The 14,994-nt window shown below is 48.8% G+C and overlaps 7 protein-coding genes across 7 annotated transcripts; 4 read left to right on the top strand and 3 right to left on the bottom strand.

Moving 5' to 3' along the window:
• B0J16DRAFT_391128 (WSC domain-containing protein) lies at positions 1-565 on the bottom strand (the record flags this gene model as incomplete). Its single annotated transcript, XM_046131920.1, has 2 exons — positions 1-229; positions 282-565. The coding sequence occupies 2 exons, from the start codon at positions 563-565 to the stop codon at positions 1-3; spliced, it is 513 nt and encodes a 170-aa protein (XP_045989013.1).
• A 1,204-nt stretch (positions 566-1,769) lies between these two features.
• B0J16DRAFT_377826 (Shr3 amino acid permease chaperone) lies at positions 1,770-2,493 on the top strand (the record flags this gene model as incomplete). Its single annotated transcript, XM_046130874.1, has 2 exons — positions 1,770-1,857; positions 1,913-2,493. The coding sequence occupies 2 exons, from the start codon at positions 1,770-1,772 to the stop codon at positions 2,491-2,493; spliced, it is 669 nt and encodes a 222-aa protein (XP_045989012.1).
• Positions 2,494-2,813: 320 nt separating this feature from the next.
• Positions 2,814-4,331, bottom strand: B0J16DRAFT_17943 (thymidylate synthase/dCMP hydroxymethylase domain-containing protein). The gene is made up of 2 exons (XM_046122564.1): positions 3,821-4,331; positions 2,814-3,768 (listed from the first exon to the last, which is right to left on the bottom strand). Exons 1-2 carry the CDS (start codon positions 3,946-3,948, stop codon positions 2,919-2,921), a joined length of 978 nt encoding a protein of 325 aa, XP_045989011.1. The 5' UTR covers positions 3,949-4,331; the 3' UTR covers positions 2,814-2,918.
• A 1,006-nt stretch (positions 4,332-5,337) lies between these two features.
• On the top strand, positions 5,338-6,859 carry B0J16DRAFT_17932 (mitochondrial carrier domain-containing protein). The gene is made up of 2 exons (XM_046122561.1): positions 5,338-5,757; positions 5,805-6,859. Exons 1-2 carry the CDS (start codon positions 5,653-5,655, stop codon positions 6,693-6,695), a joined length of 996 nt encoding a protein of 331 aa, XP_045989010.1. The 5' UTR covers positions 5,338-5,652; the 3' UTR covers positions 6,696-6,859.
• A 163-nt stretch (positions 6,860-7,022) lies between these two features.
• B0J16DRAFT_313696 (TspO/MBR-related protein) lies at positions 7,023-7,709 on the bottom strand (the record flags this gene model as incomplete). Its single annotated transcript, XM_046125142.1, has 3 exons — positions 7,023-7,392; positions 7,449-7,536; positions 7,598-7,709. 3 exons carry the CDS (start codon positions 7,707-7,709, stop codon positions 7,023-7,025), a joined length of 570 nt encoding a protein of 189 aa, XP_045989009.1.
• A 580-nt stretch (positions 7,710-8,289) lies between these two features.
• B0J16DRAFT_408996 (P-loop containing nucleoside triphosphate hydrolase protein) lies at positions 8,290-10,676 on the top strand. The gene is made up of 2 exons (XM_046133066.1): positions 8,290-8,549; positions 8,606-10,676. The coding sequence occupies exons 1-2, from the start codon at positions 8,498-8,500 to the stop codon at positions 10,360-10,362; spliced, it is 1,809 nt and encodes a 602-aa protein (XP_045989008.1). The 5' UTR covers positions 8,290-8,497; the 3' UTR covers positions 10,363-10,676.
• A 1,071-nt stretch (positions 10,677-11,747) lies between these two features.
• On the top strand, positions 11,748-14,957 carry B0J16DRAFT_328020 (uncharacterized protein). The gene is made up of 2 exons (XM_046126187.1): positions 11,748-12,801; positions 12,856-14,957. Exons 1-2 carry the CDS (start codon positions 12,169-12,171, stop codon positions 14,797-14,799), a joined length of 2,577 nt encoding a protein of 858 aa, XP_045989007.1. The 5' UTR covers positions 11,748-12,168; the 3' UTR covers positions 14,800-14,957.
• The last annotated feature ends 37 nt before the right edge of the window (positions 14,958-14,994 follow it).

The raw sequence follows: 14,994 nt of genomic DNA, 5'->3' as shown, positions 1-14,994 counted from the left end.
TCAAAGTGACAACAGAGATACTCCGAGTATGACAGAGACGAACATGACCCCCGGTATCTGGAATGTGGTCGCTTTATTTTGTGCATCCCCTCCATTAGAGAGTTGGTAGACACTCAATCTAAGTGGTCCTCCACAAACCTGAGATGAATTGCCCTCACACGGGTTTTCACAGTCATCGTCGTCAAGTTTCGCTGAGAGACTTGACAAGTAGGGAGAACACCAACATTCCCTAACAATAACTATTAGTCACAGCCATCCTAAGACTATGATTTGTAACATACCTTGACCACTCTAAACCGGCATATTTATATTGTGTACCGTTCGAAGTACAAAAGTCGAGACACATAGGGACTGTCATCTTTCCGGCTTTAACGAGGTGAGAACCATCAGCAAGGGCGCGCTCTTCGGCGGAGTCTTGGACTTGTGTTGTCTCGTTGTAGCAGCCGTAGTATGTATACTCGTTTGATCCGCGATAAATACTTGGTTCCGAATTTTTGGTTGAGTCCTGGGATGAGACATAAGAAACGGTGGACAACAATAGCGTAGTGATATAGGATGCTCGCATGATTTCGAGGTTATGGTGTTCTATTTCGTAACTTTTTGGTTGAACAGGTCGTCAAGGCTGTGTAGATAGACACGACACGAACCTCAGATACGAATTCACGATGCAGTCAGAAGAGAAATACGGTTTTATTGATGTCATCTACTAGAAATTCCATTTCTACCGACGTAGTTTGACACTGAAGGCTTTGCACCGGCGGAGGCGCATTACTTTTATATCACTGGAATGCACAGAGGAGGCAAAAGACGGACTCAGCGACGACAACTGTTCTGCTTTAGGAAGTATGTTTGTTCCTCGCGATTGATTCTTGAAAGTTCTCTTATACTCAAATTTGTTACTGACTTTTCTTGTGGTGCCGATGTGACTGCAGTGTGTACGGTAGTAACGAGACATGACTTATGGTCAGCACACAATATCAAGTACCGCCGATGGTCCTTCTTATCCTCGATGTGCCCACCAGAGGAGGTCCAATATATAACATATTCAACAAAAATGCATCATTTCATCTTTAATAACGCTCTTCCTATAAACCAGCCTGCCTCTAGACTATCAGGTCCAGTATTCATATTCCAAGGGCTTTATCAGCTATAGGAGTACTCCCTAAGCCCAACATCTTTCTTCGCAACTAACAACGATTAGTCTCTGCCATATCTCTCTAATTTAAGTAATACTCTAGTTTATCATAAACATCAAGTTACTCAGCTTCTAGAACTGAAGTGACTGACATCTAGACCCCGGCTTGTGGAGTACAAGAAGCGTGGCAACCAGTCATAAACCCCATATTTGCTTAGAGCTGGAAGCTTAGAACTAGAACCCACCTGACAGAGAGATAAGGACAGGTAGGTACTCCACGAAACCCCCAGTCTACCACCAATTTGGAAGGTACCTACCAGTCTTACTCTTCCACCAAGACCTAAGCTCCTGGGGCTGGGCTTGGTCTAACCTGAAGCTTAGTAGGTACCCTTGGTTTTCGTCCCACTACATGGAGAACTACTACTAACCTAACAACCTCCTCTTCTCTCTTCTCTTCTCTCCTCCGCACATTCTCCGCAACACCAATTGTCGAGCGTAATATTGAGCGCATTGCGACAGTGATTTCTTCGCTTGTCTGACCTCCTGCGCATTATATACTCCTACTCTCTGGCATACTCCGCACTTGCGCCAGATCTTTCGCGCTTTCAAAACCCCTCCATAAGCATCATTCACAATGAGCGGCTTCATTGATTACTCCAAGAACACCAGGTCAAAGAACTACCATGGATCTGGCTCTTTTGCTACTTTCATGATCATTGCCCGTAAGTCACCCTGTTGCGACCAATCGCTTCTTCCAAATACTGACACACGTCTTAGCTGTCTGCTTCTTCCTGGGTATCCTCTTCGCGTCGTTCCCCTACGACTTCCCTCTCCTCTGGACTAAGGCCCCCGTTCCCGACAACTTTTTCGACCATCTCGAGACGCATCTGAAGTTCGTGCACCAGTCCCCCGCGCTTATCAGCCGCATTCTCCACATTGTCATCTCCATCGGTTTCATCGGCTTCTTCATCAAGCTCTTCCGCCCGAGCGAGGCCAACTTCCTCTTTGACGGCGCTTCTCTGATCCTCTACCTCATCGGTTTCGGTGTCTACGTTGCCAACATTGTCAAGGCTCTCCGAAGTGTCAGCGCCGATATTTGGACCAACGATGGCTTCGACGGCAAGACCCACGAGGGTGAGAGCGGCGAGATGATTCTTGGTCGCGAGGACAGCTTGAAGGTTCTTTCCGCTAGCAACACCATTCTCGCTCTTGTCCTTGTCGGCATCCTTGTTCTCCAGGCTGGTGAGTGGTATGCTGAGAAGAAGGAGGCTGATGACTATGCCGCTATGGAGGCCAAGGAAGCCGCCGAGAAGAAGGAGGGCTCCCCTTCTAAGGCCTCTAACAAGAAGAAGCAGTAAATACTTTTCCATCGTTGCGATGCAAAACCTGGTTGGATAGTCTGAGTTCGGGTCAACACTTTAACGAGTGTTCTTACTCGATATGTATAAGTTACTGTATAGCTTGTAGATTGTTAATCGGCACCCCGCATGTTGGGAAAGGCAATTTGTTGCTTCATCATCTGATATTTATTCTCTATGTTCAACACCATACCGTGATTCGACATGTTAGCAATAGCAATAGCGCATTACCGCCTGTGACGACCCATTCAAGGTATAATAACAGCTGGAGTGGTCCTGAAAGGGCAAAACGAGATATCGAGGGGAAAAGCACATGCATATACTAATCCAATAAGTGTCTCTTTTTAATAAAACTATATACCAACGCTATCTATTCCATATCATTAAATATCTCCGACTTTCAAATAACCTGACTTAAGCATGATTTATACAGACATCTTCATCGCAATTGTCTTATGGGGGTCATATCCCTTGACCGTAAAGTCCTCTGACTTCCATCCATCAATGCTACCACCCTTTTCACGGGCGATTTCCAGCTCGGGGAAGTCTCGGGGCTCGCGCTCTAGTTGAACCTTGAGGGCGTCAACGTGATCGAGGTACACATGGGCATCACCCATAACGTGAGTAAGGCTACCGGGAACCAGTTCGCAGACATGTGCCATCATATGTGTCAGCAGGGCGTAACTGGCGATGTTGAAGGGGACACCGAGACCCATATCACAGGATCGCTGGTAGAGCTGGCAGTGAAGGTGGCCCTGGGGCTTCTCTTCTGGGTTCTCGTCCCTGCTTCGAGGATAAGACACATAAAATTGGGCGAACATGTGACAAGGTGGCAGAACCATCTTCTTCATATCGGCGGGGTTCCAAGCAGAAAGAACCAGGCGGCGGTCGTAGGGGTTAGTTCGCAGCTTGTGAATGATCTCAGCGAGCTGGTCTACTCCCTGGCCAGTGTAGTCCGTCTTGGCATCAACATACTCGGCACCAAAATGTCGCCATTGGAAGCCATACACTGGTCCCAAATCGCCAACCTCACGATGCTGAAGACCAAGGTTGTCGAGGAACTCGCGAGAGCCATTGCCATCCCAGATCTTGATGCCGGCGTCGCTTAGGCTTTTGGAAGAGGTGTTGCCCTCGATGAACCAGAGGAGCTCGGCGATGACGGCGCGGGTGAAGACACGTTTGGTGGTGAGGAGGGGTAGAATGGGTGTTCCATTGTTGTTGAGGGAGAATTTTAGAGGTCGAGGGGCGAAGATCGAGTATGTTCCTGTACCAGTACTGCAAATGTTGTTAGATATTGGTCAAAGTAGGCGCATCAATGGTGACTCACCGATCAGGTCGACGCTCGCCGGTCTCGAGAATTTCTCGAACGAGGTCAAGATACTGGTTCTCTTCATGGTTGATAGACTTTGAGCCGTTGGAGGGGTTGGCCTCTGCGGTGTTCTGTGAGATGGTCATTTTGGCGGTGATGGTGATCAGTTGCTGAGTAGAAGGTAGTGATTTGGGATGTCGAGTGTCTGGTAGGTGGGTAGGTGCATCCAGGTATCAGAAAAGTTGACTGTCTCGAGTGGAAGACGAAATAGCTTGGTCACTTTGTTTGGATCTCTGCTGGCTAACAAGGTGATTATTTCTTACGCCCTCGATGGATGGTTGCTAGGCATTATGCAATCAATTAAACTAGACGCGTCTTGTCGCGTCCACCGCGATTTCCCCCGCAGCCCCGCCATTTGAGACATTCCCCAGTGATAGAGACAGTATTAGACTCGAAAACACATTGGGGGCTTACTGACAAGCAAATAATCTCAACCACCAGGTCTTATATGATTGAGCTGAAATATGTGAGAGTATAAAAAGATTATTCCCATATACGAAGTCAAGGCTAGCCCTAGCATAAATACTTAGTGAGTATATCGGTTGAGCTAATGTGGAACGTTATTTATCATGGTCCCAAGATCTTATTTTCCGAACTTACACAAGTTCTTGGCAGGAGATTCCGACCAATGCCATAGTGTATTCTTCCTTGTCTCTGGTATAAGGAATATACAGGTGGTAGTACCTATGATACATCTACCTCTCTGCAAGCACAAATCTCAAGGACAAGAACAGACTAAAACAACGGCTTTTCCAGACATAAAATCCCTCACCTCCGCAGTTGAGAAAATTCAGATTGATAAACAGCTTTGTGTATCCATATATGAATTATTTCCTCCTATTCTTGTGTCTTTCCGTGAGAGGTCCTTCACCGGAGTGGATAATCTTATCAATCAGTTAGATCAAGGTGCATGACGCTAGTCTTGAAACTGCCGCAAAAGGCCAAGATTCCGTCCCGTGTTACAGGGCTTTCCAACATCTTATAGGGCAATTCAGAGTTCAGACGGAGCTGCTTGTACTCAGGGACCACTTGAAGAACCATCTAAAACCCCTCGTCCCTTTTAAAAATGCTCCAAGTACGAACCGAATGTAACGGAATCCCTGAGTCTCGTAGCTTCAAGCCGTGCACGGTCGATCTGATAAGCCAGATCCTCATCTGATTGGGTGAAAACCAGAAAGTCTGATGTCACATGCTGGACAGTTAAGAATTTTCTCCATGGAGGGTCTGGCTATGGCTCTGGCTCTGGATGAATGGATGTCCGAAACAAGCAACACCAGTACTTCCTAGTAGTAGCTCTTCTGCATGACGCTTGATCTCAAGCTCGCAGTGCAGGCCGTCGGTTTTATGTTACAGGCATTGGCCATTAATAACTCGTGCAGGTAGAACTCGCCCTGTACTGTAGCTGCGAGGCAATTTGTTCCCCTCATCCTAAACTTTTGATTTTTTCTCGGGACCTCTCTTTGTACTCATCCTTCAACAAGTGACTCACAGCGCATTTAACAGCCACGCTGCGACTCGCAAATTGGATATTATTTTCCTTCCCCTTTCGCTTATCCTTCTAATCTTATAAAACGACTTGCGCTCTTTCTAAAGCTATAAAGCTCCAATTGTTTCGTCATTGAAGCTACGGTCGATAGTCTGTAAGGCCCATCCTGCGACTCTACCCCTCCGACGAAAACCACAGCCACGACATTACGTTGGTACTTTCCACCACCGACGAGCCGTTATATAATACCTTATACTTTGTCGCGCACGTCATTTCTGTCAAGCTTCTTTGCGACACCGCTTCAATGGAGCCCAGTCCCATCTCTGTCGAGGCGACCCATGCGCCCGAGTTTCCCCTTAAGGGCAGGACTGCTCTTACAGAAGCACTCGAAGATGTGCTCTACGGATCGGTATGTGTTATTCTTCAACCAAGTCTCAACTATACTGACAGAATTAGATGGCCGGCGCCGTTGGCAAGTACATCGAATACCCTTTCGACACAGTCAAAGTTCGACTACAGAGCCAACCCGATCACCTCCCTTTACGATATACTGGTCCCTTGGATTGTTTCCGACAATCGATCAAGAGCGATGGAGTGCTGGGACTTTACCGGGGTATTACTGCTCCTCTAGTGGGTGCTGCCGCTGAAACAAGCAGTCTGTTCCTCTTTGAGAGTCTTGGTCGCGAATTGCTGTTCGCAAGCAACCTAGCCTCTCGAGAACAAGGACTTTCGCTACCGTACCTTTGGCTCACTGGTGCCTTTTCTGGAGCTTTTACATCTTTTGTCCTTACACCGATTGAGCTTGTCAAGTGTAGGATCCAAGCTCCCATGTCGGCCAACGGGTCGACTGGTGTTCCTCTCCGTCCCATTCCTGTTATCAAGCAAGTCTTTCGACATGAAGGCCTTCGTGGGTTCTGGCATGGTCAGCTGGGTACGCTCATTCGAGAAGCCGGCGGTGGCTCTGCTTGGTTTGGTGCCAAGGAGACAGTGACGAGCATGTTCTATCAGCTCAAGACGAAGACGGCTACCTCTGCGGCTGAGAAGCAGAAGATTCTTGAAACCCCGCTACCTTTCTGGCAACAAGCGATTGCTGGCGCATCAGCGGGTGTGTCATACAACTTTTTGTTCTTTCCTGCGGATACAATTAAGTCGCGAATGCAGACGGCCGCTGTGAGCGACCTCCACCAACGACGAACATTCTGGCAAGAAGGTTCTATACTCTGGAAGCAACATGGCATCCGTGGTATGTACCGTGGCTGTGGTGTTACATGCCTTCGATCAGCACCGAGCTCTGCCTTCATCTTCATGATTTACGATGGGTTGAAGCGAAACTTCCCTCTTCAATAACACGGGAATGTTCGGTGAATGTTTCTTGCTTGTAGCGGACGGGGTTCCATATTGGTTTGGAAAAGCGATTTTGTTCTCACGCATTGTAACGACTGGATAGAGCATATATGGCGTTCATCTTTGAAGTTTAAAAATATATCAGGCTGGCGGGTTGGAGAATGAGTTGAAGGTATTATTTCTCAGTTGATGATTAAGAGATAGGTAGTTACATAAAGCTTTTAGTATAAAGAGGATTAGAGCACGTTAGACTCAAATTGTCTCAATGCGTATGCATTTAAATCTTGTGATGAAAGTCTGAGTTTCATAACAATCTCCTGACAATTCACTTTACTGCTTCTTGTTCTTGTTGTTGACCTCACCACTTGCAAGGTCCCAGTTGTTCAAGTGTCCAATGGTGGTGCAAAGGTAGGTAGCAAAGGTGAGCCAGCCGAGATAAGGAACCTGCAACCAAGCAGAGACAGGATCGATGGAGCTGTAGAGGTAGGTGAGATAACCGTTGACTCCGAGCAGTGTCAAAATGTCAACTGAAGCCTCAATGGGGCGGTAGAGACCGAAGAAGAGAGGGGTCCAGATGAGGTTGAGGCCAAGTTGAACAGAGTAAAGAGTCATTGCCTGTCGAGTGTTGACGATAGTCTCGGGGGATGAGAAAGGAGAAAGACCAATGTTAGCAACTCGGTAGGCGGCATATCCCATGACACTAATTAGCATTAGTTGTGTTGTCTTTTATATGGCGGGGTTAAGACGTTGTCTTACCCATAAAGAACGGTCCAAACGGGTCCAAACAGCCATGGTGGAGGTTGAACCTTGGGCTTCTTCAACGCAAGGTATGTCTTTTGGGTTTCTATAACAAAAATTGCATTAATGAAACTGCTGATGACATCTCCGGGAGAATGTTAGCTCACGAGTAGCGCTGAAGCCAACAGCTGTGCCGAGGCCGATAGGTAGCAAAACCGACAAAGCCGGCTTGAGAAAGACCGAGTCCGGCAAGGTGAGGGCTGGAATATAGGTTGTCATGGTAAACACTTTGGATTGAGGAACAGAACCAATGCTTAACTAGCAGAGCGAAATGGAAAAGGAAAAGTCAGGACATGAAGTGGTAATATCTACTGATTGAAGACAATGACGTAATACATTTTGCAGTATGCGTAAACTCTCTCCCGAAAATGCCGAAGCTCCGGATGATAAATCTGTCCATTAAAGGGATAAAGTGGGCTGATATCTTCCAAAACGGAAGACAACATATCGGCCATTCAATTGAGGCATCACGATCGCATCGAGCGAAGCCTGTCAAATGGAAACTACCTAACTAAAAATGTCAATGCTTCTCGGTAACGAGCTGTCTACTCAATTGAGTCAACGTTCTGGGTGCGTCTCTGAGCAACCGCTGTCTCAGGCGTTTCTTGGACCGTAAATTAATATCCATTTATCGCGCTAATTGACCATGCCGCGACCAGTCGTGATGGGCAGGGGTTGGTCCAATTTACGCGTTAGACTGTGGCTGCTCTAACCGCGATTACAGCGCACAGACCATCTGTTTAATTGATCGTGGTCCGCGCCTCGCGTTTCTACGCGACCTCAACACGTCCAAACGCCCATTTCCTAGGAAATGGCAAGGGCGATGGGGCTCTTCCATTCTTTAATTCTCACAGCACATAACCTGCAGTTGCCATCGACAACACTTTGTTTTGCAACTTCCTTACTTTTCTAACCCTATACTACTTTTTGTTGGCAAGAGTTATCGACCTGCATCTGTACATTACTGTATATAAGTCAAAGTCGGAAGGTCCTATCTATCTATAGCCATGGCTCGCACAGCATCGCTAGGAAAGAGAGCCCGGGGTATCGACGAGACTGGTGAGTCCTTGATGGAAGGAACATGACCGACGCAGTTGCTAACTTGATGCTTCCAGATATCCCCTGCCAAATCACTACTCCTAAGCGAAGCCGACGTCTTGCAAAGGCTGCCTTTTATAACGACGAAAACCAAGATCCCGCACACTCCCCTTTCGACGACGAAGAAGACGATGTGTTGGCCGAGCTACCCCCCCGAACTCGCAAGTCCCCGTCACAGACAACTACAAAGCAGAACCCCGTCACACCTTCCACACCACGACACCGAGATGCTCTATCGGTGCCTCCTACTACGCCTAGACATGCTGTCATGTCGGCAGGCAAGCTCTTCAAACGATTGACACCACACACACCACTTTCACCAAGCACCATTCAGACTGTCTACCACCAAGCACGACAATTATTTGCTCGTGGAGCAGAGCCTGGTCAACTTGTCGGTCGAGAGGAGGAACGAAACCAACTCACACAGTTTCTCAACCGATACGCCTCTTCCACCCCTAATGGCTGCCTTTACGTCAGCGGACCTCCAGGCACAGGCAAGAGTGCTATGATCACCGAGATTACTCGACAATATGCCAACCACAAGGACATCCAATCTGCCTATGTCAACTGTATGAGCGTTAAGTCTTCCAAGGATCTCTACACTACACTGCTTGGTGCTCTTGGTCAAGGCTTCGATGCATCCGAGGCAGATGCCATCACCACTTTGCAAGGAATGTTTGTACCAAAGACGAAATCAGGCACCGTTTACCTGGTTACATTGGACGAGATCGACCACATCCTGACTATGGGCTTGGAGAGTTTGTATCGAGTCTTCGAATGGTCACTACAAAAGAACTCCCGTCTCATCCTTGTCGGTATCGCCAACGCCCTGGACCTGACTGATCGATTCCTTCCTCGACTGAAGGCCAAAAACCTCAAGCCTGACCTTATGGCATTCCTCCCTTATACGGCAACTCAAGTCAAGAACATCATCACCACACGACTCCAATCACTGATGCCTGCTGGGGGCAAGGAAGGATGGGTGCCGTTCATTCACCCTGCCGCCATCGACCTTTGCTCCCGCAAAGTTTCAAAGCAGACTGGAGACCTTCGCAAGGCCTTTGAGATCTGTCGGCGCGCACTGGACCTGATAGAAGTTGAGACTCGATCAAAGCATGAGGAAGAGGCAAGGGAGGAGCTATTGCAAATGTCACCTTCCAAGCGACCTCTTGGGGAGAACATCAACGGAGCATCAGGTGGTCCAAGAAGCGTGGTGCAGGTAATGGCCAACTCTCTCAAGGCTCTCACAGCAGAAACGGCACCCCGCGCATCAATCAGCCATCTCAACAAGATTACGGCGGCAGCTTTTAGCAATGGAACTACACAGCGTCTCAAGGCACTCAACCTCCAACAGAAAGCTGCTCTATGTGCCTTGGTGGCCTACGAGAAGCGAATCCGCTCTGCAGCCAAGATGGCTAATGGCGGCGCTACACCTTCAAAGTCGAAACTGCTGGCACCTACTATCAAGACTTTGTTCGACGCATACTGCCAGCTATGCACACGTGATTCTGTTCTGCACCCACTCTCAAGTTCTGAATTCCGCGAGGTTGCAGGCAGCCTCGAGACTTTGGGATTGGTCACTGCATCAGACGGAAAGACTGGAAGTTTTGCTGCACCACAGACACCCAGCAAGAGGGGTCGCAAGACTATGGCTGCGACCGGAGATGAGCGAAGACTCACAAGCTGTGTCGCAGAGAAGGAAATGGAGTCTGTAGCCGACGGTGTTGGCGCAGCTATTTTGAAGAGCATTTTGAGCGGAGAAGCATTGGATTAGACCACAAAAAGCATTCAAGGGAAAGCATGTAACAGCATTGTATGGCGTTTTGGGTTTGTTTTGTCATGGTTGGGCTCTGTTTATCATTATCTCATCGCATTTGCATTGCATTGCGCTGGTTGGTCACAAAGGTCTGGGTAGTAATCCAGAATTACTGGGATGGATAACGATACCATGTATGTAATTGTGTTCAGGGTTGATCAAAAGGTAGCGTAGCATGCGCCTTAAGGATAGATAATGCGAGTACGGGTATTGGACATGGCCATTATGGTGTCGTTAATAGAATAGAAGAACATAAACACACAATCGATCGTACTGCCTCCCATGTGAAGATTCGTGAGACACATTTCTAGTTTCATGTTACCTAATTTTAAGGATGCCATGTTGTTATCTAGAGATTATGGAGATGGTGATAACATCCTTGTCTATTACATGTAGTACTAGCATAGGGGTCTAAAGGTTTTGCAAGCATCATTCTCCCCATAGTTTGTACTACATAGGATTCTTCGCCCCGGCCCACGGCCCACGGTAAAGTTGCACTGAGAGAGGGACGTGTTGGTACCTCTAGGTCGCGTCATGGCCAGCGCTGGCGGCTTTTCCCGGACACAACCACGCCGCACACCAAATCTGTAGAATGACGGGGAAGATTCTGATGCAACTGTTGTCCTTTGCATTCACTCTACAGTAAAGGCTGCGGAGACGTAACTTTGCAAAAGTGCACTTCAAGCTGGTAATAGGTACGGCGCAGTAGATTCCAGCTGTGACACAAAATAAAGCCTCGAGGGACGGGAAAAGTACTCAGCTGGCCGTTTCCGCTAGCCTCTTATTAGGGTTGTTTGTCTTTCTAAGTTAAACCCATGGACCCAGGTCTTCGGCTGGACATGCGAGCCAAGCTCGTCGAGGCCTTGACCAAGCTTTTCTTGGCGGAGCGATGGCCTGCAATTCCTTGGCATCTGCACGCTGACTTTACAGGTAGGGTAGATTCGAGATTGGAGCCCTCCCTGATGGAACAAATAGTCTAGGTTTTGGGATAAATTCAATTGTACCAGGAATGAAAGTTTGAGAGAACATCTGGTTTAGGTAGCATTCAAGTGGAGAAATGATGCATCTCAATGACTCTTGTCTATTTCCTGACGTATTTCCCCTCCAATTACTTCTAGCAATTGTTGCGAGGCCGTTCGATGGAAGGCGCTATGGGGGTGATGTTTACTCTGCAGGCGCTAGGAAGGTACTGATCCAATTGGTTGGCTCCTTCCCCCCCCCCTCCCGTCCGTCCCGCGATTGTAAACCTTCAATCGTGGCTTACATACAGTTGCTAGTGCTAGTTAATCTAGGTATCGTCCGTCCCATCGCTCCTGCTTGTTACTGCTGCTACTACTACCTCCGCCTCCGCAACCCAACATTCGTCACTCGCTTGATCGCCCAATCCAACTTTTTCACCTCATCTTGCCCAGACAGTAGCGCATTAAATCATTATTCTTATTTCATATTCGCGATCCTTCATTTTATTCCAATCCTTGTTACGTTTCTTGGATGTCGATCTCCCTCTCACTCGTACCCCTCCTGCAGGCTTAGAACACGCAGCCCCAATCCCAATCACAGCCCCAGCCCGACCTCCGACGCGCCGGATTTAACGTCTCTTCCTTCCACCGCAAACTTAACCTTCCCGCACCCGCATGCATACAATTCAACGGCCTCCCGGCACGATTAGCTATCAGAGCCACGAGGCTGTGAGCTCTCGTTCCAAGGCCCGCGACGTCGGTTTTATAAGCTCGGCGTCGCTATCGACCTTGGATCCTGGTCCTGATGCCTTTGGCAACACGTCTGGGAATGGGTCGCCGTTCGAGATCTTCTCCGACGCTCTCTAACGCTACAGAAGCTCCTGGTCCTACGAACTCGACGGCTCCCAATACCCCCAATAACGTCGCGACATCGTCAACGGTCAACTCCGCTGCTTCCTCTACAGCCCGCGCCCCGGGGGCGACGTCACCGACGGCATCTGCCACCTCCTCTACGCGCCCGGGGTTCCTTTCGCGCTTCAGCCTTCCCCTCTCTCTACCTTTGCGCAATCGAAACCGCAACGTCACCGACTTTCACATCCGTGCCGAAGAACCCCATCGTCGATATAGCGCTGGCGACAATGTTCGTGGGGCTGTCGTCATTGTTGTCGTAAAACCGATTCGAATTACTCATCTAACTGTATCGCTGCATGGGTATGTGCGCGTCCTCAAAGATCCAACTTCGGTCGCCAAGGCGCAAGGGACTATTGTATTACCGCAGAATGGTGACGCGGCGCGACCACGATATCACGGCAATGGTCTTGCAAGCCTCTTTCAAGACGAGCAGGTATTAAGTGGCGAGGGACGGCTGGAGCCAGGCAGATACGAATTCGGGTTCGATCTCTTGTTTCCCGATAAAGGACTGCCAAGCAGTATTGATGTAGGCTGATCGCGTAACTACTGGGTTCCCTATCATTACTAATCCAATCTGCAGTTCGAGCGAGGAACGGTTTCATACATGGTTACAGCGACGCTAACCCGGCCAACCTCGATTGCCCCAACGTCATCATGCGAAAGAAAAGTAATGCTAGTGGAAAACGTGGATGTCGGACTACTGCATGCTCCCCGGCCGCGTACTATTTTCCTAGAACCGATCTCGAAACGAAACCGAAGGAGAAAGTCTATGGCACTAGACAAGTCTTCGACTGCCCAATCCGAGATTAACGAACTCAATACAGGGCATGAGTTGACAGAGACACCGACAGAAGACTACCGCGAACACACCACAGATCCTAGGAGTCCAATTCAGAGTGATTTACGAAGTGAAGTTAGTGGAGATAGCGGTGTTAGCAATAGCACGAGCTTAAGTAGGCTGGAAGCTCCACTGTCCCAAGTAGGGACACTCACGTCAGCGAAGCAACAAGCGGTTGATAAAAAGACTATCACGGCGACGGTAGAGCTACTGAAGGGTGGTTGTTTACCTGGGGATGCCGTCTCTGTGCGGGTCACGGTTCAGCATACCAAGAGAGTCAAGAGCATGACAGGAGTAATCGTGACATTGCTCAGACAAGGCAAGATCGACAGCAATCCTCCGAATGGCCTCTTCGACGAATCTATGAGCCGGGACGATGTTGCTCACATCGATAAGGAAGAGGTGTTTCCCCGATCACGAACAGGTCTTGGTGGCCTTTCGTTGACCTCATCGAGTTCGACAAGTATATTCCGTAAGGATCTTGACCAGAACATCGCACCGCTGATCATTGACCCCAACACCATGCAAACCTCAGTTACTGTCACTGTCAAACTTCCGGACGATTCCTTTCCGACAATCAAGGGTGTTCCTGGAGAAATGATCAACTTTAAGTACTTGGTTGAGGTGATTGTTGACCTTGGTGGGAGGTTGTCGAATCAAATGCAAACGGGTCCCGCTAGATTCGGGGCCTATGGTCATGCAAGCGGAGATAACAACACGTACGGGCCAAGGAGAGGAGCGAATATCGCAGACACTTCACAGATGCGCCATGAGAAAGGGGTTATCGCAGTATCGATGGAGACAATCGTGGGGACCTCGGACTCGTCACGGGGTAAGAAGAAATCTAGGGCCTCGCCGACATCACGGAGCGTACAGATTCTTGAAAGCGACGAGGAGGATGTGATAGGACAAGAGCCAAACTATGGCGATGGGGCTCCTCTCGAACATTACCCAAGTAACGGGCCGCTTTCCCCCGGTGGCTATTTCTTCTCACATCCCAACGGGAACCGACGCCATCCTATTCCTTCGCATCCGCCCCAGCCATATTCACAAGTTCCTCCCTTACAAGGTCCATCGCATTCACGCGACTTCGCCGGGCTAAGTACCAACGGTTTTGGTTCCTCTCCTCCAGTCCCCTCATATATTCCTCCTCCTGAGATACCAAATGAGAACAACCTGTCAGAAAAAGAAAGAATTCGGCAGGCCGAGACACGATTGCTACCAAGTCAACCTCCAGGAGCGGGCCCGTCTACAGGTGAGAACCAGGATGATGAAGATATATACGACGCAGAGGACACACCTCGGGTTCCAGACCTGAACGCTGGGTTTGATACGAGCACCTCTAGTGCTCCCAGTGCTCCTGAGGCTGGTGCCTCTGCACCAACCGAGGATGATATCGAATCGGCAGCGGTATCGTCGCCAGGGGCTGTGGAAGACAAGCAGGAACTTGAACGGCAGCGACTGCTAAATGAAGCCAGTGCTCCACCAGAAGTTCCCGAGGATATGCAAAGAAGAAATATCAGTGGTCCCTCAAGGGAGATGGATGCTGAAGCTAGCGCGCCGAGTGCGCCGAGTGCCCCTTTAGTTGATGATTATGATGAGTTTCCTGGATATGGTTCCGGGGCAGGGCCTTCCAGCGGCCCGAGCCATGGCGGCGGAGAACAGTTACCAGCATACCAAAGATGAGTTGGCATTTTGCCTTTCTCTTGGAGTATATTGTATAGGCGCATTTAGTATATGGGTCATGATGGGATTCTTATATAATTTGCGGGCACACAGGTTGGTGCCCGGGCGTTTTCGGGCATATGATGCGAGTTATATCACGATAAATATTAATATTGTTGAATACCCATGGTTGAGTCTTTTCATTCTCGACTACAT

The sequence above is a fragment of the Fusarium flagelliforme genome, assembly GCF_020744385.1.
Source record: "Fusarium flagelliforme strain FIESC 12 MPI-CAGE-AA-0113 chromosome Unknown B0J16scaffold_1, whole genome shotgun sequence".
Lineage (NCBI taxonomy): Eukaryota > Fungi > Ascomycota > Sordariomycetes > Hypocreales > Nectriaceae > Fusarium > Fusarium flagelliforme.
The sequence above is the reverse complement of the archived record's forward strand: the minus strand, read 5'-3'. Positions and strand labels throughout refer to the sequence as shown.